The sequence below is a fragment of the Carettochelys insculpta genome, chromosome 6 (genome assembly GCF_033958435.1).
Source record: "Carettochelys insculpta isolate YL-2023 chromosome 6, ASM3395843v1, whole genome shotgun sequence".
Lineage (NCBI taxonomy): Eukaryota > Metazoa > Chordata > Testudines > Carettochelyidae > Carettochelys > Carettochelys insculpta.
Window position 1 is genome coordinate 100,948,298 of NC_134142.1, and position 24,410 is coordinate 100,972,707.

The 24,410-nt window shown below is 42.1% G+C and overlaps 1 protein-coding gene across 6 annotated transcripts in view; it reads right to left on the reverse strand.

The window, feature by feature from the left end:
- NAV2 (neuron navigator 2) overlaps positions 1-24,410 on the reverse strand; it is a 359,017-nt gene that overhangs the window by 205,256 nt on the left and 129,351 nt on the right. For 5 of the 6 annotated variants that reach the window (XM_074997676.1, XM_074997677.1, XM_074997675.1 and 2 more), the window contains 3 exons: positions 16,439-16,511; positions 3,288-3,558; positions 699-767 (listed from right to left, as the gene is read on the reverse strand). In XM_074997676.1, coding sequence (XP_074853777.1) covers positions 699-767; positions 3,288-3,558; positions 16,439-16,511 — 413 coding nt within the window. The remainder of the gene's footprint in view (positions 1-698; positions 768-3,287; positions 3,559-16,438; positions 16,512-24,410) is intronic. The other variant, XM_074997678.1, reaches the window with a different exon arrangement.

A 24,410-nucleotide genomic window follows, 5' to 3' on the forward strand; every position in this document is an offset into this window, starting at 1 on the left:
AAGTACATATGACCATAACATACAAAGAGTAATATTAATCACAAGAAAGTCCATGATTAATATCAGAGGTATTAATAATGATTAGACCAGTCTTTTTAAGTGCTGCTGTGAGAGGCTCATAAGGGTTGGCATGTGAGTCAAGTTGGGATTAAAGACAAAATGGACAGAAATACCTATTACTCATTTTCAGGGAGATTAGATGTTCTCTGCTACAGGGCACTAGGGAGTTCTGGAGCAGTGATGAGATAATATATCTACTTTGTTGCTTTGTCTCATCGGACACAAGTTCCACTTTTTATTACCCCAGAGAAAACTATCCTGACATTAGTAATTTCAACAGAGTAGAAACATAAAGAATAACTGGTATAGAAATAGTGTGTGCTGAGGGAGAGAACCTTTTTTTGGAATGAAACACCATCCTTTTTTTGGAATGAAAAGCTCAGGAGTATTACCAAGGTCCATTATTTTCTTGTCAACATGAGCGACTGTATCCTCTCCTCTATTTGCCCTTGGAAAATTTATCCAAATATACACAGTATCAGAGAGAACACAAGCGGATGATCTCTATATTTCAGCTATTCTGAATGCTTGGCTACAAACCAAAAGATAAAATAATTTAAAGGTGAACCCTAAACATGCAGTTGGTAATCTTGCAAGGAAGGTTATCCATGCTTCACAGAAGAGGAAGAAGTGCTAACCTAGAAGTCTTTTTCTGACCGAGAGTGAATCGGATGATTTTGCTTTGAGATGAGTCCCTGGGTGATGCACTGTACAACAGGAAAGAAAAAGTGGAAGAAAAAGAGTGAGCAAAGATGAAACATTCACAAAATGCTAGTGGCCTGAGCCAATGATTTTAGAAAAGGGAGTTTTTCCTTTATGTTTCACAGGTCAACGTTTCTCCCTGACATAATACCTCAGACATGATTCACTTTTTATACTGTGTGTTAGTTTCATGTGCAGAATGGAGGTGCAGCCTAGACTGACCTGGTTTGCATGTGCTTGCAAATCAAGTTTCATTATTCCTTTCTTTCTAACTTTTTATTATATACAATGGTCTTAAGAAACTGAATGACTTGGTAACTCGGCATGCTACAGTTAATGCATAAATTTCCCGAAATACAAATCCTCAAGTTATGACTGATATTTTTTAAAAATTACTTTGATTTTAATTCAGTTCATAGACTACTGTGCAGGCTCCAGACCAACACTCAAGTGTTGAGAAAGGATCACTGAGATTAGTTCGTGTTGCTCAACTTCGTTTTACAATAATTACTCTGCAGTTAAGTTTATGCCAATTTCGTATGGCTGTTAAGAAAAATGGCTAGGCCCAACCATGGAAAAAAAAACCCACATTGCTCTGCTGGCTATAAAGAAAAGCCGTTTTATGCTGCAAGAAAAATCGAACAAGCTTTGACAAGTGCCCTCTTCATCCAGACTCACCTTAAGGATTTATACCCCGGTGGTGGTTTTGGTTTATGGAAACCAGCCTTGCTGCAGCACTCACTTTAAAATTACAAACTGATTTGCACCATTACACTGAAAACATATTAGTGTGCATATATTTTGAACAATATATAAAAGAGGTATACAAGTATGTCTTCTGTGGTGCTAAATCCTCCTCAATTTTCTCCCATTCAGAGTCCTGTTGCCTTCACAAGGGCATGCAGTCCAATAGACAGAAGTACACAGAATGGCTACATCTACACAGCGTGCTGCTGACAGCAGGGTCATGCAAATTGCTGCTTATTTGCATAGTTGTGCATCTCATTTGCATAGTTGTACAAGACCGCTGTCCTGTCGGAGGCTTCCGTCATCACAAAACCAGCCATGTAGATGGGGGTCTGTTGACCAAAACCCCCTTGTCAAAAATGAGGAATAAGGGCTGCCGGCAAGGGGGGGTTGGTAGACAGAACCCTGTCTACATGGCTTATTTTGTGAGAACAGAAGCCTCTGCCTGGAGAGCAATCGTGTGCGACTATGTAAATCAGTGGCCATTTGCATTGTTGAATGCCCTCATTTGCATGACCCTGCCAGCAGTAGACATAGTCGATAAGTATAGCATAGTCACTGTCTCCATCATTGTGCATTAAGTCTAACTTGGAAGGAGGATCAGAGGATAGCTTAATTCTCACAGAATTAATGCCTGGTCTCTCTTCTGGGATTGCCAGCAAAGGTGCCAGTTGTAATGGGAACATTCTTCTAATTACAACCTGAGTGAGAACATCAAACTCATTTCACATAAGCCATGAAACAGTTGTCAGATAGCCAACGACTTTTGGACAACAGGCTTAGGCTGGTTTGAATGAACCATAACAGTGAACATATTCCTCAATAGTGATTTCTTTTGTTTTCACCTGAATGCATCAGCAAGAATCTTAAAAATATATTATAAGCCACAAATCACCCTACTTAGTGGAATCCCCATGAAGGTATATTTAATATAAAGTCTGCACTTTATCACGTTTGTGTCCTCTAGGCCAGCATCCTTGACCGCATATAAACAACTGTAGTGTTTCCTCACAAGGGCTACGTCTACACGAGCCCCAAACTTTGAAATGGCCACGCAAATGCCCATTTCGAAGTTTACTAATGAAGCACTGAAAGGCATATTCAGCGTTTCATTAGCATGTGGGCGGCCGCGGCACTTCGAAATTGACGCGCCTCGCCGCTGTGCGTCTCGTCCCGACGGAGCTCCTTTTTGAAAGGACCCCGCCTACTTCGAAGTCCTGTGAGCTGATGGGAATAAGGGGACTTCGAAGTAGGCGGGGTCCTTTTGAAAAGGAGCTCCGTCGGGACGAGAGGCGCGGCGGCGAGGCGCGTCAATTTTGAAGTGCCGCGGCCTCCCGCATGCTAATGAAACGCTGAATATGCCTTTCAGTGCTTCATTAGTAAACTTCGAAATGGCCATTTGCGTGGCCATTTCGAAGTTTGGGGCTCGTGTGGACACGGCCAAGTACACCTAAATAAATCCTCTGATAGCAAAAGGCAAAAGAAATAAAGCCACCACATGTATTTTAAAAGTTAAATTAATCCCACTCACTCATGTAGTGGGCATTTTAAACCTGTATATATGAATATTGCTGCCACAAACAGAACTTCATGATTACTTCTATTTTGACTTCAAGGGGTGTGAAACTGATTGCTATGCACCTTTTACCTTCTGATAGCCTGAGACACTAAATACTTTCTGTCCTAAGGAAAAACTGCCATACAAACTGTTTTTATTTCTGAATGCCTTAAAATAAAATAAAATAAAAACCACAATAGAAAAGGAAAAACCATCCCACCTTGACTGCATTTCTGGTTGTGCTTTTAATTGATGAAGTGCAGCTTGCTGGGGCTGTTGGCACTGCGTTTGGGGTGAAGCCGGCATCTGTTGCTGTTGCACCCCAACTGGGCACTGGACTGGAGGCCCTGCTTGGTGGGATACCGTTGAAGGTTGCTGAGGCAGATGCTGCTGGGGATGTTGTTTCTGTGGCTGCTGCTGCTGCTGCTGCTTATACCGAGACAAACTGAAGAAAAGTCCCAGAATGGCCTTTAGATTCCCATTTCTGATTTCTGTAAGGCAATTTTTTACAAGTCACTTAACAACTAGTTTAGTTTTTTCCTACACTGCAATGGCTTGGTTCAGCATTTACACTGTTCACAACACTGCCTCAATTTAATTCCTTTAGGATATGACAGATGCCCTGCAAAACTAATTGGTATCAGTTGATTAGCATTGGGCACCAACCACAAAGTAAATTAGTTATTTCTCCCCTTGAGTGATTGCCATGGATGTATTAGAAATGAAAGACATGGTGTGAAGCTGGTTTCTTTTAATAAAGAATTCCTTTTAGCCAAAATTAAGATGCAAAAATCAAATGCAAAGTAGTAACATCATGCTGCAAATGATTTCCTGTAAGTTCTAGTCCTCCATATGAAAGATGGGGAGAAAAACCACACAGAACTGCATTATTTTAATTATGTCAGTCTAATAAGTTCAATTATGAAAATCTCTTTTAATATATAATATATATAGGTTAATATATAAACTAAACAGTAACAAGTCTCCAGGACCAGATGGCATTCACCCAAGGGTTCTGAAAGAACTCAAATGTGAAATTGCAGAGCTATTAATGGTGGTTTGTAACCTATCCTTTAAATCAGCTTCGGTACCCAATGACTGGAAGACAGCTAATATAACACCAGTATTTAAAAAGGGCTCTAGAGGAGACCCTGGCAATTACAGACCGGTAAGTCTAACGTCAGCACCGGGCAAATCAGTAGAAACAATAGTAAAGAATAAAATTGTCAGACACGTAGAAGAACATGATTTGTTGGGCAAAAGTCAGCATGGTTTCTGTAGAAAGAAGTCATGTCTTACTAATCTATTAGAGTTCTTTGAAGGGGTTAACAAACATGCAGACGGGGGATCCAGTGGACATAATATACTTAGATTTCCAGAAAGCCTTTGACAAGGTCCCTCACCAAAGGCTCTTATGTAAATTAGGTGGTCATGGGATAGGAGGAAAGATCCTTTCATGGATTGGAAAATGGTTAAAAGACAGGAAACAAAGGGTTGGAATAAATGGTAAATTTTCACAATGGAGGGGGGTAACTAGTGGTGTTCCCCAAGGGTCAGTCCTGGGACCAATCCTGTTCAACTTGTTCATCAATGATCTAGAGAAAGGGGTAAGCAGTGAGGTGGCAAAGTTTGCAGATGATACCAAGCTGTTCAGGATAGTCAAAACCAAAGTAGATTGTGAAGAACTTCAAAAAGATCTCAGCAAACTGAGTGACTGGGCAGCAAAATGGCAAATGAAATTTAATGTGGGTAAGTGTAAGGTAATGCACATTGGCAAAAATAACCCCAATTATACATACAATGTGAGGGGGGCAAATTTAGATACAACAGATCAGGAAAGGGATCTTGGAATTACAGTGGATAGTTCTCTGAAAACATCCACGCAGTGTGCAGCGGCAGTCAGTAAAGCAAATAGGATGTTAGGAATTATTAAAAAAGGGATAGAAAATCAGACAAAGAATATCATACTTCCCCTTTATAAAACTATGGTACGCCCACATCTTGAGTACTGCGTGCAGATGTGGTCTCCTCACCTCAAAAAAGATATACTGGCATTAAAAAAAGTTCAGAAAAAGGCAACTAAAATGATTAAGGATTTGGAAAGGGTCCCATATGAGGAGAGGCTAGAGAGACGGGGACTTTTCAGTCTAGAAAAGAGGAGATTGAGGGGCGATATGATAGAGGTATATAAAATCATGAATGGTGTAGAGAAAGTGAATATTGAAAAGTTATTTACTTGTTCTCATAATATAAGAACTAGAGGACACCAAATGAAATTAATAGGTAGTAGGTTCAAAACTAATACAAGAAAATGTTTCTTCAAACAGCGCACAGTCAACCTGTGGAACTCCTTGCCGGAAGAGGCTGTGAAGGCCAGCACTCTAACAGAGTTTAAAATAGAGCTTGATAAATTTTTGGAGGTTAGGTCCATAAATGGCTATTAGCCAAGGGTAAAGTATGGTGCCCCTAGCCTTTAGTCAAAGGCTGGAGACAGATGGCAGGAGACAAATCGCTAGATCATTGTCTTCGGTTCACCTCCTCTGGGGCACCTGGCACTGGCCATTGTCAGCAGACAGGATACTGGGCTGGATGGACCTTTGGTCTGACCCAGTATGGCCGTTCTTATACTCTTGAATTAAGAAACAGAATACTGTGTGTATTAGTGACTTTACTTAAAATAGATAATTACTCGTTTGGTCTTTCCACAGGGCAGTAATGGACTGATATACAGCAGGGCTGATGGCCACCACAGCCCTGGGGCAAGGTGGGAGGGGTGTCCAGCTCTGAGGCCCCAAAAGGGGTATGGCCTAAGGCAGAAAAGGTGGAGCCTAAGGCAGTCAGGCCTAAGTGCCACTTGCTTCATGGAGCTGCTCCCGCTCTGAACAGCTGCGTGAAGCGGCGGAGCAGTGCAGCCACAACAGTTCAAAGGGACCTGGAGCTCTGGCCACTGTCACTACCACTTCAGCAGTGGTGGTGGCAGGAGTTCTGAGCCCCTTTGGAACGCTGAGCCCTGGTGTAACTGCCCCCTTCACTGTCCCCTCTCAACAAGCCAGCTGATATATGCACCACATCTGAAGAAATTAGCACTGATTAGTAACTGGCTCTGGGGAATGGGGAGGGTATTTGTCAGGGGCTGGAAGTACTTGGTTTTGGGGAATGAGGAGGGCTTTTGAGGGGGGAGGTCTGGCTGGAGGTACCTGGCTTTAGGGAATGGTGAGGGCATTCGACGAGGGGTCTGAAGGTACCTGGCTCTGGGGAATGGGGAGGGCATTAATTTGGGGAAGTAGGGGCAGGAGGTACCTGGCTCTGGGGAACAGGGATGGTCCTGCTGGGGGAGGAGGGAGACAATTAAGCTACTGGGTGGGTGGCTCAGGCCCTGAGGGGGGGCGGGGCAGTTAAGCCGCCAGGGGGCCAGCTTGGGCCTAGCTGAGGGGAGTGATTAAGTCACAAGGGGGCGGCTCAGACCCCACGCATGGGGTTAAGCCACCGGAGTAGCGGGTTGGCCCTTGGGACGGTAGGGGCGGTTTGGGGCTTGAGTTCTGCCACCTTTTTTCTCGAAAAAGAGCACTGGGCTACATTAAGGTCGCACAGACAACTTTAAAGCTGGTATTTCCTAACTTTTGAGTGCTCCTCTTTGCTGTCTCAACAATGTAATTTTAATGTATTTTTCTGCTTGTAATTACCTACATAAAAAAGGGGGGTGGGTGGGAATTCCACCTTGTGGCATCATATTGACTTCCAACCAGGCCATCAGCAGGGTGGTAATCCTTATGCCCACCACCTTGCTCTAGGGTTACAGAGCAGCTTGCAGTAATTGCAAGTTGTCTTTCTCTGCGCAGACCCACCCTGGAGGTATGTGAGACACACACTTTGCGAACCCCAGATGAGCAGTGAGTTGCCGGAATCTTGGGTTCCATTCCAGACACTAGAGGGGAGTATTCTCTAGTGAGCACAGGCTCTACTACTCCTGCCATCCAAGCAAGACTCCCTTTCCCCAGCACTTCAAAATTATCCTTGTCCCATTACTGCCTCATCCCAGTCTCTAATTCCTTGTCTCAGTCCTGTTCTCCTTCCCCAATTCACACTCCTCTCACTCCTAATGCTTCTCATCCCAGTCAGTCCCCAATCTCCCTGCTTCTATTTTCCATCCAACCTGTTTTTATCTCAACATTTGACCTCCAGTTGACCCCTTCCATGAATCATGATCTTTATCCTCACTAGCTCCCAGTTCTAGTCTCCCTCCTTGTCCAGTCCCAGTTTCTCACCCTCTCCCACAGTTCTGTGAGTTCAGTCAGTTCAAGTTTTCTATACCTCAACCTCATCTCCTTGGTAGAGCTGTCTCCTCTCTCCCCTCACCTCTTTTCCCACTTCCACTGGCTCTCAGTACCGGTCTTGTTGCTCTTCCCAGCTCTCATTGCATTGTACTCTCCCCAGGACTGCCAACTTTCTAATGGCAGAAAACCAAACATGACTTGCCCTACCCCTCCTCTAAAGGCCTGACCCTCTCTCTGAGACCAGCCCTCCTTGCTCTCGTGTAGGGTGCAGGAAGGGGCTCTGAGCTCAGGCAGGGGTTGCAAGGTAGCAGGGGGAGGGTTCTGGCTGGTGATGAAGGCTCTGGAATGGGGTTGGGGATGAGAGGTTGGGATGCAGGGTACAGGCTGTAAGTGGTGCTTACCAAAGTTGGCATTCAAAAGCAGCAGCATGTCCCTCAAACTCCTAGGTGTATGGGACTCTGCATGCTATCCTGGCCCACGGGCACCACCCCTGCAGCTCCCAATGACTGGCACTCGGGATGAGGGAAATGCAAAGAGCCACCATGGATGACCCTACACCTAAGAGCCAGAGTAAAACACTGCTGCTTTTGGGAGTGATGCAGCAGCAGAGCTGGGCAAGGACCCTGCCAGCCAAGTGGACTATTAACAGTCCAGTCAACTGTGCTGATCTGACCCCTCAGAGTTCCTTTTCAACCAAGCATTCTAGTCAAAAACTGGACACTTGGCAACTCTGCTCCCACTTCCTTCTTTGGCCCCCAGTCCTTTTCTCCAGCCAGTCCCAGTATTCACACAATCTGAAATCCTTGTGACCCTCCCCCACAATAGTACCGACCTATAGTCTCTCCCCAACTTCCCAGACAACTCTCCTCTCCCAACTCTGTTTGATCCTTCCTCTGCATTTGAAATAGGCGGGTTCCTCTTCCATGTTGCCTGGGCCCCACAGGGAGTCACTGCTCAGATAACTTTAGCCGCTTGGCACTATCTCATCAAAGCTGAAACTGCAGGGAAGTCCTGCTTAACCCAAATGTGCACAGAATCTTGTAGCAACATACCTGCCAAAATCTAAGATATCTCTACTGAGAATATGCAAGCAATTTTTTCAAAAACTTATAACTTGACCACATTTGGGCAGCTTTTCTCAGGAACAGTATACAGCATAAATTACCAAATATAAAATTCCTGCTTCACAGTAAGGGGGCACTAAAACTTGGCAGAATTTTTTCACACTGATTCAAAAATTAATATTTTTGCACTAACCTAATTCTAAGAAATAGCTGAACTGTTTTGGTAAAATGTTTCAAAATAATTCAGCCCCAGGTAGACAGACACTCAGGAAGAAAAAAAATTATCCCAAATAGCTAAAGTTTAGCAAGAACTAAGCAGCTGAAAATAGGACCTTATAATAGGAGATGTCAAGTAACTGAAATAAAAAGCAGAGCAACCAGCCCCATCTGTAATGAATAATCTGATACACGAATGTATGCCCATCTGCTGTGGTTATTAGAAGAGAAACCTGGTTTTACCATTTTCTTAGAAACACAAAAAATAAGAACACCATACACATATACCTGTAAACCAAGGAAAAGCAAATTAAAGAGAACCTCTTTTCTCGTTTGACAATATTTTCACATTGTCTATAATCTGTATACAGACTTTGGACTCAATGCTATTTCCACAGACACAAAACAAACAAGCTTCCATTAACCAGATAGGGAACAGTTTATGGCCCTTTAAGAATGAGCAAAATATTTCAAACAGGCCTTTTGGACACTCTTCTAAGTCTCTTATCTGGAAAGATGAACAGAGGTAATTCGCCTGGCAGTTGGCCACTGGACCCCGTACACAGAGAGTACTTCGACTTCACTGTTCTCTGCCAATGAGCAAAGTCTGAATTACTTCCTGTTCAAATTTTCCTCTTGCACTGTGTGTCAGTTTAAAACACACACATCGAGTTATGAAAGCGTGAGCATGTAACTCAGTCGTTTTCATTTTTGTGACACACACGGATACTTTATTTATATTTTAAGTTTAAAACAAATATTGCAAGATGTTTTGATTTCAGAGCATGGCAGGATTTGGTTTTAAAAATAACCCTTAAAATCTACTGATTGGACGTTTCCATGAGGTGACATTTCTGCTGTTTGTTGCTCCTACTGCCTTGACTTCCAATTTTGAAAGGTTGCCCCAGCTACTCTCTTTGTTGACACAAAAGTATGTAAGACTCAGAGGCACAGCAACAAAGGAAGCACAGAAAACATTTCATTCCTAAACTGGTAGGAAAGAGAGGGGGAAGTAAATCTATATAGAATAGGGATAATGTCAGTTTCTGGTTACTGGACATGAAATGTCAGAACTATAGTGCAGGAAGTAGGAGCTACAAACATTACTACATGCGGAATCTAAATGAATGAAGCTAAGAAAGAATGGAAGTAGAAAAAATATTTATTGAAGTTAGGTGAAGCACATATTTTCTGCACGTTGCCCCAAAACATCTTGCACTATGAAAATAAAATTTAAAATGATTTAAAATGATCAGATGAAGCGAGTAAGGTGGTTTAGCAGAAGCCCTTTGTAGCAGGACACAATCGACTAGAATTCAGGCACACTGTGTGGTTCTGAACTCTGGGACTGTCAAAGAATGGGCCTCTTGCAAAGGCAACACATGTAGCCCTTTGGGGTAGGAGAGTGATGTTCACTTCACTTTTAGGGAGCTTTCTCTGGCCACTTCCAAAAGGTCTTTGAAGGCAGCTGCACCTCTTCTCAGCTGGAGACTGATAAGTCATTTAAATAAAACAAAATGGGAAAATGGGACCCCCGCTAAAGAAAGTGTTACATAATACACTCATCCCTCATTAAACGAGTACTTCACTTATGACTACTTGCTAAAAGGAGGGACACATATACTATCTTTGTTTACTAGACAAATGAACCCCATCCCCCACTAATACAAGCCTCACCCCACTCCCCATGGCGCCAGCCCACCACATCCTGAAACCCTGCCGGCCCCACAGACCCAACAGGCCACAGCCTGAAACCCTGCTGGTCCCGCAGACCCAACTCGCAGCAGCCTGAATCCCTCACCGACCCCGCAGACCCAACCTGGCTCAGCCTGACCCTCCCACAGGCCCCACAGACCCAACCCACCGCAGCCTGAAACCCTGCCAGCACCACAGATCCAACCTGCTTTAGCCTTAACCTCCCTGCCTGCCCTGCAGCCCCCACCTGCAGCAGCCTGAAACCCTGCCAGCCTCACAGACCCAACCTGACATGGCCTAACCCCCGCACCTGCCCCACAGATCCAACTTGCAGCAGCCTGAACCCTCCCCCCACCCGCCACACAGACTCACCCACCACCAGGTTTTAACCCTCCCTCCTGCTCATGGCCCCAAACTGCCCCCAGCCTTTAACCCTCTCCATCCCCACCCAATCCCAAGGTTCACTTAACTTTCCAAAGCAGCGCCACATGCTGCCATTCCTTCATGAGTAGTTGGGATGAATCAGAGACTTTTACATGTATTTTAATGGGGATTTAGTATCCCTCTTATGAGTTTTCGCCTACGAGCCAAAAGTTGGAAACCAATTGTGCTCATATAGCGAGGAATGAGTGTATATGATATAAACATTTCATAGATGCCCACTCTTCAGAGCCTATCTAGCTCCTACTGCTTTTCTTTTTGTGGTGCTGCATGTGTTCTAGGAAAGATTAATCCTGGCCAGGGTACAAAATTAGAAGGTAGCCAAGAGTGATGTGACAACCCTATAAGCAGAAAGTCTTCTTGGATTAGGAGATTTAGCCGTACGGAAAGGAGGAAAATTGTTCAATTCACAGAGAAGAGGTGAGGAACAGGACTGACAGATTTCCAATAAATTTAAATCAATCCACAAAAGCCCAGGGTCTATTCAGCACTCTGTCAAGCAAAGAGAAAGAAAAACTCTGCGCAATATACAGGATGAAGTGGAGCTGAAAATCATTTCACTACAGAATCATGAACTTCGGCACAGAGGGGAAACTATAAACATCGTCAAAATTAGACCGTGGTTGTTCTGAACGCTAGTGAAGCCTTTCTTTTTATCACTTAAGGGCTTCCTAATTTCCTCATCTGATCTCTATCCAGCTAATCTAGAATTCACAGCTAGTGCAACTGCTGTCAACAAAGAAAGCATTATTTCCTAAGGTACATACACAGCATCTGTAATCTGCAAAGATTAGTCAAGGAGAAACACTATCTGGAAAATGGGGAGAGTAAGTAGAGAGTGGGAATTCCAACAAGACAGAAACTGGGCCTCCATCAGTCCAGGGAGCAGCATCAGCACGCATCAGAAGCTTAAACTGATGAGCAACCCAATGAAATATGGCAGTGAAAAGAAGAAACAAGAAGAATTCTCCCACACGTGCACAGAAACGTCCCCTTGGTAAACATGTACAATGAACACTTTCATATCTGGCAGCTCTGGGATCAGTGCGTTACTGGATATTCAAATATTCTGGATGATAGATAGATAGATAGATAGAAAGATAGAAAGCAATGCCTAACACTAAAGATAAACAAGATTAGATATTAAGAAACAAATACAAATGTATGCAGAGTATTTCATTTACCAATAACACTAGTGTTGTACACTGTAAACTTATACTGTATTTGCTGTGCTTATTTGTATTTACTTCCATTATACTGTACTTACAGAAAACGTAAGTAAAGTTTTCTTATGGTTAAAATGCCGGGTATTTGAGAGTTACAGATCATAGAATACTGTTAAGAAAGAGTTTATTATACCAATTAATGCCTTAGATTGTAAGGCTTTTGGCAGTGTGACTGTTTCTTAGTCCTATGTTTGTGCATTCCTTCCACAACAGGGTCCTGATCCAGGGCTAAGATTCCTAGGGTAACAGACATAGAGTATGCATACAGTAGAGCCCACTTATTTACTTGACATTTTACTTCACTGGAAAGCGCAGACTAATAAAAATCCTAGATTATTTCAAGGCACTGAGAAGTACAAATTATACTTGCAGTCCTTGTGAACCTTCTCCTTATGGTAAAGTTCCATATGGGAAAAAATGATTTCACTCTAAGCAACCCAGAGATGATTTATATTTCCATTCTGAATTGATTATAAACTCCTACTTCCTCCTGTCTGAACATTTGCAAAGGGAGTAAATAAAATTATTTGCTTTTGACCCACTCAGTCCTAGCAACCTGTGCATGACATTGTAGAGGCTTGTTTGGTTATGCACCGTTTAATTGGATTTCAGTGTTCTCATTTGCTTTTTATGAGATGCCTGCTTCCCATCACTGTTAACATGTAAGGTTTAAATTAAATGTTGCACTCAAAGCTCAGAACTTCAATATTCAATATGTTCTTTTTAGTACTAGTATTTTTAGTCCCTTGCATGGAACAATAAGATAGGTGTTTCATTCTACCAGTTGTATGGTAAATAGTCTCTGAGGGTAGCCGTGTTAGTCTGTAGCTTCACACAAAAACCAAGCAGTCCTGTAGCACTTTAAAGACTAACAATTTAAGATGTTACAGGACTGCTTGCTGTTTGGCATGGCTAGTATGGTAGCCATTAGTGGAACACTTCTCCCCCTGGCTGCCACTAAGTTTGCCCTATTATATCCTTTGGGGACTTAAATGTGCAACTGCGAAAGACAGGTAAATATAAATTGGTAGATTCTGTGAAACTGGGACGCACAGGGCTCTGCTGAGAGTGGCTTGTGATCTGGTGGCAGAGGCTTATGGACATCTTATGTCAGCTGAGTAAATAATTTTACCCAAGACAGTCTTCTCATCACCTCAGCTCCTGTTTGTCTGGGATTTTGTAACTTATTGACAAAGTAACATGAGGTGACATATGCATAGGAACATCTCTCTCTCTCTCATCAGGGTTGAAAACTGGTGTTTATTGTGCAGAAGCAGCCAGGTTTACCTTCTCTGTGTTATCATCATTTACTGACATGAAGAGCTTCCGCTTTTAGAGGTTTAAGGCTTCACTCAGAGCACCACTAATTACAAGGGGAGTATTTGGCTGAAAATGGGATATTTTGTCAGGAGGGAAAGAAGATTTCTGTTGCTTATGTCTCCAATTTAGGGCACTCTGTAGGAAAGGATTGTTTATACTGAGCTAACTGTTCTTATATCACTTGCTGCAACACCAGAATGCTACTGCATGTATTCATGGTTTGCTGCCCTGCTTTCTGCACATTATCAATATCAAGATTAACAAAATTAACAACATTTTTAACCTCCCAACATTTTAAAGTGGCAGTTCAAGTTTCATGTACTGCAACGTGGAGGAGTACTACCTTGATATCCACAGGCAGAAAGTCCTGGGTGCAAATGAAAAGAGGTTGACTAGGAGACAGAATAAGGGAATTTTAATATCTTTTTGAAATCTCAAACCAACATCTTTAGTTTGCAACAGGGATTACCCTAGCTCTCCCCTCCCTACTTTATGGCATATTTGAATATTCTGCAGTGGCAACATGCATTTGGTGGACATTGAGAAGACTGCTGGCCACTTATACTTGGCACCTGGATATGCCATATCTATTAAAATAATTGAAGTTATTTCCTACTCAGAATACCTATGTACACAAGTTTCCCCACATATTTCATCCCCTGTGGATTATATGGGGTATAATTTTAATAGCACCACTTGTTTTCAATAGGATATGGTTTCTTTCATATAATATTTGAATCTACAGGGGCAGGACTGCAGACAGGGAGAAGGGGGTAGCGATTCAAAAAGGCCCGGGGCTCAAGCCATTGACTCTTCCTTGATACTGGCAATGGCGGCTCAGAGCTCTGAGCCCTTTAAATTGTGGCCAGAGCACCATGCTGTAACCAGCTCTGAGAGCTGGATGCAGGCAGGGTAAGGACTGCAGTAAGGTGCATTCTGGGAGGTGCTAAAGACTGGCTCCCTCCAGCCCCACACTAGTTCCACGTCCTCTTCTTGGAGCAAGGAGCTACACACCACCCCCCATCATGCCCAGGGACACACTAAATCTGTTGGCACCCTGCCCCCTTTTACAGGAGTCACTAGCTACATTAAAAAAAAATAGAGTTTGAAGTTCACAGACAAAGCCTTGTAAGTTGCGAAATGCTGTGAAAAACAAATTCAGCAGAAAACCCTGAAACAGAAACAAATGGCATTAAATATGACCTTACGCTTAGAGGAAGCAATTATTTCAGGTAATTATCACTCCATTGAAAAGCCACTTTGGGAAACAACTGTGGAAGTAGTAGTTTGTGAATACTAAATTAACCATAAAAATACCTTTAGCTAAACCACATGTAGGTTAAAGATCTTCTTTTCCAGCAACATTTGTTGTCCTCTTACACCCTTTGCAAGTATTAGTCTACTTCTCCTAAAGGGCAATTTTTCTCACACACAAGTATGTGCCACACATTAGCAATGTAAGTAACAACACCGTATAATCCCAAAAAGATATAACGCTAATATCCCAATTGTTTAGCGATTAAATGAAACGTATCTTGTTTCTAAACTTTCTCACTCAGGTTCTGGGAAGCTGGGAATTTTGAGCCACTGTTTGTCCATTGAGTACTGTAGTTCAAGCATAAATATAATCTGTCAGTCTGTCATTAAGAGCGTGAGACAGCGAGAAACCACCCACAATTATCCCTTTGGCATGAGGAGTTGGGAATGCCCCAGCACTAAGTGCACTAATGCTTACAGCCAGGAGATTCCAGTTATTGGCAACCAGGCAGTCAAAACCAAGAGAGAAAAGCATTTCTATTCCAGCTGAGATGGCACGCAGCTCCTCTCTTTTAGAGCTGTCAGCTCACATGATCAGAAAGGGTATCAAATTCGCTTTGCTTTTTTTATGCAGAGGCACGAGCTGATAGGCAAAATCACAGCTTCAAGTAAACACGTAACTAAATTACGCATATTCATGTAAAAACTTTGTAAAGTAACCATCTCCCTGATCTCAAACTTCCAGTCAAATGTATTTGAGAACTTAAAGCAAGAAAGTAATCTTACCTGAACTTGCAAATCCTATGACTTGTTCTGGGAAATTATGAAGAAGGTGTATTCTAATACATTCAAAGTGTAACTTAACTGCAGCTTACTCTGTTTGTTGGCACCAGCTTGCTTTTCCAAACAAACTTAAGTGAAAGTACAGGTGAAACCTGATGTACCACATGCTGGCAATACAGTTTGTGTGACTCATGCATCTGATGAAGAAGGTCTTTGCCCACAAAAGCTTATGCTCCAAAATATCTGCTAGTCTAATAAGGTGCCACAGGACTTCTTGTTTTTGAAGATACAGACTAACACATCCGCCTCTCTGATAGTTTGTGTAGTGTGGTTCTCAGTATAACCTGGTTGTAGAATGATGGTCTCAATGAGTGCACTGATTAACCTGGCAGCTCCTATTTTTTAATTTTTGTTTTGCTTTGTAACGTTTGAATTTTACTGATGCATGCACTTAGAGTCACATTTCAAACATTTACATACTAAAGCAAAATAAACAGAAGAGCAAAACAGAAGTTTCTTTTTAAAAATGTAACTGGACACCTTTCAATAGCCATCAAATAAAAAATAAAACATTTTGTTTCAAGGCATCATACTAAGAGTAGTTTAAAAAAATGGGCAAAGATGTATGCATATGTTTCCATAAGATATATATTTTTGACCACAATGCACTTGTAAAAATATGCATGAGAGCATATGTTTGCATGACAGGACTACAGATATATTTTGCTGCTGTTGTTTAATTCTGAACTTTTTTCCACATATTGCTATTTGAAAGTGATATTCTGCTGTGGGCACAACCATAGATACAAGACCTTGCAAGGTTAGTTTGTTTCTTAAGAAGTAAATGAATCCTACTTCTCACCCATTGTTTATTTTTAAAGCTAAAGAGTCAAAAGCACTGAGTCCAACAAGTATTTTACCTACCTTTCACACAGTGGATGTGGAAAAAGGAGGAAAACATAACGGCACAAGCTAAAACTATTCATATTGGTCTTATTAAATATCCAAAGATCCTATTTTTTTAAAACTGGAGGGAGAAAACAAATTAAAAGTCAGACATTACAAGATAAATGCTGGAATGACAAATTGACTCACCCTCTGCTGACAGCCCCTGTATGTTTATTCCCTTGGCAGCCAAGAAACTCAGGCATGCATCTATGTTTTCAATCTAAACAGGAAAAAAGGGAGACAAAAGAATATGTGTTGTTACAAATGTTTACCATAATCTGCCATCACATTTTATTACACACAACCTTTGTACTACAGCAAAAAAGGCTTTGTTCATTGCAGTGGAAAAAAAAATTGTTAACATTGGAACTATAATGCAGCCTGAACCTCTCTAATCTGGAACACTCTTATTTGGCATACTGCGTAATCTGGCATGATTTTAGTTAGCCAGGTAACCACGTATCACAGGTGTGGACAAGTTTCTGTGCTCTCTATATTCTGTGCTGTTATTTAGCTGTAATTTACCCCTAAATGTCTTCTAAGAGCCCAGTAAGCAGTGGACGTGTTAGTCATGTGCTAGAATATATTGACCTCCCATTGTCCAGCAAATTCTCTTGTCTAGCACTAGTCAGGTCCCAAGGGTGCCTGATGAGAGAGGTTCAACCTGCAACATGAAAACTCCTAAATTACTAGACAACAATGTATCAGGTCAGGGCCCTTCTTAGTGTGTAGTTGCATGAAGCAAATTACTTAAATATTCTACCCATGCAGGTCCAAGAAAGCTGATCACTACACCTCAGTACAGGGCCAAACATAACATGCTAGGCTTTTTGTCCTAAGATAATGAACATGATATTGAAAATAAACATGGTGCCAAATTTGCCTGAGAAGAAAAGAGATTACTACTTGCTCAAAAGCAGACAGCTGGCAGAAATTTCCAGTCACAGAGGCAGTAAAATATAAAAGTGGTAACTAGAAACTTCAAGTGGAACCCAGAAAATGTTCACTTGCACAATTCTCTGGATGTTAGAAATGACATGCTGGAACAGGCTGTGAACTCATAGTGGAGCAAATTCCTCTTCAGTGGGTGCAGGGAACTAGTGCATCTGTGCTGAATTGGGTGGGCAGATTTCAGCTGGTCTGACACAGTGTGCACATCCAGGTCTCTAGGGCTTTCCTGCAAGTTGTTTGGGAGCAATGATTATTTGCCAGGGTTACCAATATTGGTTGGATGTATTCCTGGAGGTTTCATCACATGCCAATCTTGAATTAAAGAGTAACCTTTAATTCCTGAAGACACATTAACTGTCATTTGCCTATATGCACTTCCCCCAGTGACGCATTCCAACTGCAAAAGTTACTTCATTAGGCTGAAGTACATAAGAACATAAGAATGGCCATACTGGGTCAGACCAAAGGTCCATCCAGCCCAGTATCCCGTCTGCCAACAATGGCCAATTCCAGGTGCCCCAGAGAAAGAGAACAGAAGACAATGATCAAGTGATTTATCTCCTGCCATCCATCTCCTGCCCTTGTACTGAAGGCTAGGGCACCATACTTTACCCCTGGCTAATAGCCATTTATGGAAGTAACCTCCAAAAATTTATCGAGCTCTTTTTTAAACGCTAATAGAGTCCTGGCGTTCACAGCCTCCTCAGGCAAGGAGTTCCACAGGTTGACTGTGCGCTGTGTGAAGAAAAATTTCCTTTTATTAGTTTTGAACCTACTACCCATCAATTTCATTTGGTGTCCCCTAGTTCTTGTATTATGGGAAAAGGTAAGTAATTTTTCTATATTCACTTTCTCCACACCATTCATAATTTTATATACCTCTATCATATCACCCCCAATCGCCTTTTTTCTAGACTGAAACGTCCCAGTCTCTCTAGCCTGTCCCCATATGAGACCCGTTCCAAACCCCTAATCATCTTAGTAGCCCTTTTCTGAACCTTTTCTAATGCCAATATATCTTTTTTGAGGTGAGGAGACCACATCTGCACACAGTACTCAAGATGTGGGCGTACCACAGTTTTATATAGGGGAAGTATGATATCTTTTGTCTTATTATCTATCCCTTTTTTAATAATTCCTAACATCCTATTTGCTTTACTAACTGCCGCTGCACACTGCGTGGATGTCTTCAGAGAACTATCCACTATAACTCCAAGATCCCTTTCCTGATCTGTCATAGCTAAATTTGACCCCAGTTAAGCCTCAGTTAAGCAGCCCCATATTCGTCCCCTGCCCTAAGAAGCCAGGATTCATCCTTCCCTTGCTTCTACGAAAATCACCACCTTCTAGTCATATTTCTGAGGCTGGACACCAGGCAGAATGTGTGCACTAGAACATTTACAGAGTTGATATATGGTGGGGATTTTCAAAGGTGCTGTGTTGTCTGGACTCTGTTCTCATTACTCAAGGATGAAATTTATGTTCATGACAGTGAGAAAAGTTATGTCAAGGACAAATGCTTTTGAAAATCTCTCTGCTTGGGTATGTGTAGAAAGCAGCCAGGAAGCTACTGTTATTAATTTTCAGAAGGATCCTATAGCTCTCAGGAATGAGGATGAACAGAATTTTCAGAACTCTGAAGGAGCCCTCGTTTTCCTTCTTGGTTGTGCAGGGTGTGTGTGTGTGTGTGTGTGTGAGAAGCCCCAACCTCCTAAGACCCATCCTCTCTTCATAAAGTGAGCCCTGGTGTGGTTTACCTGGAAGCTGAAACATTGTTCTTTGCATTACTAAAGGAAGGGGGACATATTGTAATGTACTTCCCTTCCTGGAATCTTGATGCTGGATACCCAGAAGATAAAAGATATGTCAGAAGATAAAATATGGTAATAAGACTTTACATAGTTGGATGGGAAGGAGTTGGAAAATACAAATATAACAAGGATACTTAACTGATATATTCATATACTATCATTAGGTTTGTATTGATTTAAAATATGAACCATATACAGCAATGTGTTATAAATAATGACTAAGATTTTAAGTCATGGAAATAGAGGTCAATACAGAAGGAAAGATTTAGGCTATGTCAACATTATGAAAATAAGTGGATTGCAGATACACAATTCTAGCTATAGCAATTGTGTAGCTACAATCAACTTATCTGCAATCGACTTACCTGGCTGTCCTCATTGAAGGAGGTCAATGGGAGACCTTCCCCTGTCAACCTCCCTTACTCCTCATCATAGGAGTACAGGGGTAGACTGCTGACCCCTGATAGGGCAGTTTTGTGCAACCCTACCAGACTCCCTGTGTGAATCGATCTTCCAGGATAATGTACACACGACTATAGGAAAGCAGAAGGAAAATGTAATGCAGGGTAAAATATTTCTTAGTGACTTAAATTAGTTCCCATGCAACTTAATAAAAAGGAGTATGTGATCTCTCTTCAGTTCCAACATAGATGTGTTTAGATGACATATGGCTCTTGCGGGTGGAATATTCACACCCATGTGCAATGCAAGTTTTGCGAACGTAAGTGGCAGTGAAGACACAGCCGTAGAGACAGCATATATCCAGCCTTTCATGGCCATCGTATTGTTCTAGGAATACTAATGTAGTTAGAACTATGAACTCCATGTAAACTATGTATGCAAAACAGTTGTTGCATCTGCAAGGAAGGTGCAAAATATTCTGAAGTGGCATGGTAACAGGTCACATGGGTGCAAAACTAAAGTTCCTGAGTAGTTCACAGCTGAGCACCAGCTTGTGAACTGACAGTAGTTTAATGACACTGCATTGCACTGACTCTCACCAGAGCATGCATAGCTCCTCTCCCCTTGAAATTATACTCTTTCAATGACTGCTTGTGGTTGAACCTTGAGGGACCCTTCCGAGCCAAGCCCATATGTTGTTTAAGCACTTAAAGCTGACGTGAAGTTGTTGATTTGCCAAAAGGGAGCATGTATTTTCTTTTTCGCTGTGAGCCACAACTGGCTTTTGGCAGGCAGCTCTGATTTCTCAGTTGGTCTGACTCCTGCCACAGGCAACATCTAAGGCAGCAGAGGCAAAGGAGAAACTGGATGTTTCTGAAGGCGGGTAAACACGGAGGGTAAATTGGAGTACAGTTATCCACTGCAACAATCAACATGTGATTTGAATTACTTCCAATTTGAAATGAGCAACTATAGAGAGATCAAATGTCCAAAAAACCAAAAGCAACCCCCCCATCAACTTTGCTCCCCCAAAACACCGTAAGCCTTGATCTTTAGAACACTGTACACAAATTCATTTTTCTGAGATGTAACATTAAGTGCCTGTGGCATGGCCAATTGTACAATACCAGTTTTACAACATCCAGGACATTTATTTGTTCTGGCATTTCCTAAAACTAAACACAGATTAGAGGACAGCTGATCCTAAGCCTGAAAGGCCCTGCCCTTGTATGGGACGTCTTGATTCTAAAACTGCTGGCGACAAGCGGTATAATGAAGAAACTCCACAGCACTCAGATGACACACTGAATTATAAATAAGAACTTTGGGAAAATGCAGGGAGCTCAGGCAAACCACCTAGGGTTTGGGGGGAGGTGGCAAGAGCTGGGTTGGCAATACTACTTCCCCAAATTTAACGAAGCCTTCTCTTTATAAAAAACAATTAATCCTTGTTGCTGAGCTGTTCCAATTAATGCACATGGTAATTTACTTAACACATGAACTCCTCTATGCATGAAGAAATTTTCTTTTAATTCCTCTAAGCTTTTTCTGACACTTGAGAGGGAAAATTAATATTTTGTCAGGACTTCCCTCTTCCTCTAAATTAAGTGGACAGAGATTTCTCTCTCTATCGACAATGATGTACAAGCCAGGGATTCTGTTCCGAATAACTTTGGAGAGTAACCTAACACATTCTGCTACTTGCACTGCTTCAGCAATGAAAAACAGTTGGAAAGCTGGTTTAACCAGCTCTCTCTGTACTCCCTACATGGAAGGAAACAACTGGAGCTAGTAGGGGGCATCACTGCAAGTGGTAGTGTCTGGAGAACTGTGTGTCCTAATGATCAGTAGCTGCCAGAATGAACCCAGGAGGCAGAGGGAAGCCAGGAGCAACTTAGATCAGCCATCCAGCTGCCTCAGGCATTGGCCAACTAACAAATGGGGGTGTATGCAAAACTTTGCACCACATATCCCTCTGACACCACCTAGGATGTGGCCTTGTATGTTTGTCACTATCCTTATTTTGTATTTACATACAATTTGTATTGTAAATATTCTTCCCTTCCCAGTGGAAGATCATTCACAAATCACTCATGGGGGGAGGGTCTTAGACTTGTAGAATTTCTTTTTTCTGGGTCCTTATCCTCTATGCAATTTATCCTCTTCATCTTAGCTGTCAATTCTAAGTTGAAATCTTAATGTATGAAGCCCGCTCTCCCAAAAAGGATAGCTATGCATCAGTGTCTCCTCATCACCGTGGCAATAAATATAGCGAGTGTATAGCTCTTTTGTGTCACTGATCTTAAAGTGCTTTATAAAGGTAAGCAAGCAGCATCATTCCCTAACTCCCTCCTTCCATCTTCTACCCCCCCCCCGCCCCTTTTTTTAAATAGATACAGTAGATAGGGAGAATTTCCTTGAATCTCTGTGTAAGAGACAGGAATAATAACTGATTCCCATTTGTGCTCTTACAGCTACTGCTTTCCCAGGTATATGGCTCAGGACCATTGGGGGGTGCAGAAAGATATTTTAGAACGCACTTCTAACCAGTATGAACACTAACAGAGAAGATTTTGTGCTTGTAACATAATGGCAATTTTAGTTTTTATTCCTGTCAGCGTTAGAAGAAAAAAGTTAGAAAACACATCCTAGTGACTGGTCTGTACAGGTAAAACAAGGCAAATGATCCTTGAAAAAGCCCCAGAAAACAATAAAGAACCATCCCTGGGCACCCATATATGCTGAACATAGACTACATGTAACATATGCGGAGAAATGGGAAATCAACATATCCCCCAGTTCCTTTGTCAGTACAGAATCCTATATCTACAAAACATTATAGAAGAAGAATAAGGATGGATTTTGGAATCAACATGGACAACTTGAAGAATCACAGTCACTGTTAGGTAAGTGACTATTCTTTCTTCTTCAAGTGATTGCCCTCATGCATCCCATTACTGGTGGCTAGCAAGCAGTAACTTCCTAGATAGAAAGGAGAGACAGAAGTCCTGTTGGACAGCTGTACCAAAGAGGGCATCTGATCCTGAAGCCACAGTTAAGAAGCAGTACTGGGTGACAATGTGGACAGATCCTTGTGAAGCTGTCCAGCAAATTTCTGAAAAAGGCATACTTCTCAGAAGAGCCACAGAAGTTGCCTGAATAATCATGGAATGGTCATTAACTTGCACAGATGACTCTAACCTGCTTATCTCATAACAGGAGCTAACACAGTTAGATACTTATTTAGAAAATCTTTGGGTGGAAGTGGCTTTAGTCTTAATTATATCTGAAAAGGCTATAAAGACTTTGGACGACCTGGTCCATGCTGACGGACTACAATATGCCTTTCCCCTGGTTTGAGAAAGAAATTCAGAGGTGAACCATATGATTTAAATGCAAAGCAGAAGCAATGATAAGCACGAATTATGGAACTCTGTATAAGGGGAACCATCCAGAAGGGCCTGAATTCACCAAATTGATTTTATGGCCACTAATAAGGCAGTCTTCATAGCCTGCATAGGTAAAATGTACAGGCAGCTAGGTGCTCAAAGGGAAGTTCCATTAAGCCAGAGAGCAAAGTGGAGTCCCCAGCATGGGGTGGCTCCCACAACAAGGAAACAAATGCATGAGAACTTTAAGGAATCTAGCAACTGTGCAGTGGGAAAATATGATATGGCTCTAAATAGGAGGTGCTGCTACTGTTGCTAAATGTATCCATAAAGAACTGATGAATAGTCCTTAATATTTTAAGGTTAGCAGATAGTTCAGAATAGCAGAAACAGGTGCTTCCAAGGAAGACAGGTGATTCTGTACTTCCCAAACAGAAAATCCCTTGTCTTTTGCTCCAGCATAGTACAAGATGGTCTAGCACAAACTTTTCTGCTCCATACTGATATGCGTAGACATCAGCTGAACAGCTTCTTTCAGTGGCAGGGGAATAGCCTGCATCCAGACTGTCAGCTATAGTGACACTGGATCCTGGTGTATGGTCTAACATTCAATTTACTAAACTATATGAGGTAGAACAGATAGAATGATCAGAGCTGGTCAGAAGACAAGTTCACCTGGGAACTGTCTGCAGCTACCATGATTACTGTGGCTGAATCTTGTCGTCTGAGTTTCCTCAAGATTTTCGATATTAGAAGGACTGGTTGGTAAGCCTGCATTAGCCATAGTGCTCATAAGACAAGAGAGGCTTGTACAGCAAACCTGGAATCAAGCCTCCTGGGCCCGTGAGTGTTCCGGCAGAAGGATCCTGAACGCCTGCCTCCCTCATTGCTGTGTCTTGTTGGAGAAGCAACAATTGAACATCTGTCAGGAATGTGCCACTTTACCCAGACAAAAAGGGTACTTAACATGCCCATCATTCACCTGAGAGCAGTCTTCAAGAGAGGCAAATCTTATATTTTGGGGACTTTTGTGACAACTGGTATATAACTTTTTCCTGCTTAGAAATTAAACATGAAAATAGGTCAAGCTATTTTCAATAAAGAATGTTATAAACCAGTGAAAGAAACCCAGACAGGGACTGAATTAGTCCAAACAAAAAAGGCCTATTGACAGGGGTCAAGGAGTGTGTTGAGACTGGACTTAGTAATGTTACCTATACCAAGTTTGGCCTTACGGAAATGGATTTAGTTAAATGAAATACAGAAGGGATGACCTATGTCTACCATTCACTTCTCCTACCTTTTTGGGACATTAAAGGAGAGTTTGAAAAAACAGCATGGTTTTCAAGCTCACTCACCACATCTCATCTCAACATCCTTGAGTCCGAGCAGAAAAGCACACCAAACCACGAGGTTTTCTTCCCCAGAGGAAAGCCATCAGATCTTGCTCTTATTTAAGGAACTTTGTTTTCACCCAAGAGTCCTAAAAGTCATCACATCCTCACAAGATCCAGTCTTCAGCCCATAAGTGGGGAGACATCCTGTTGGGTCATCTTTCCTCTTTGT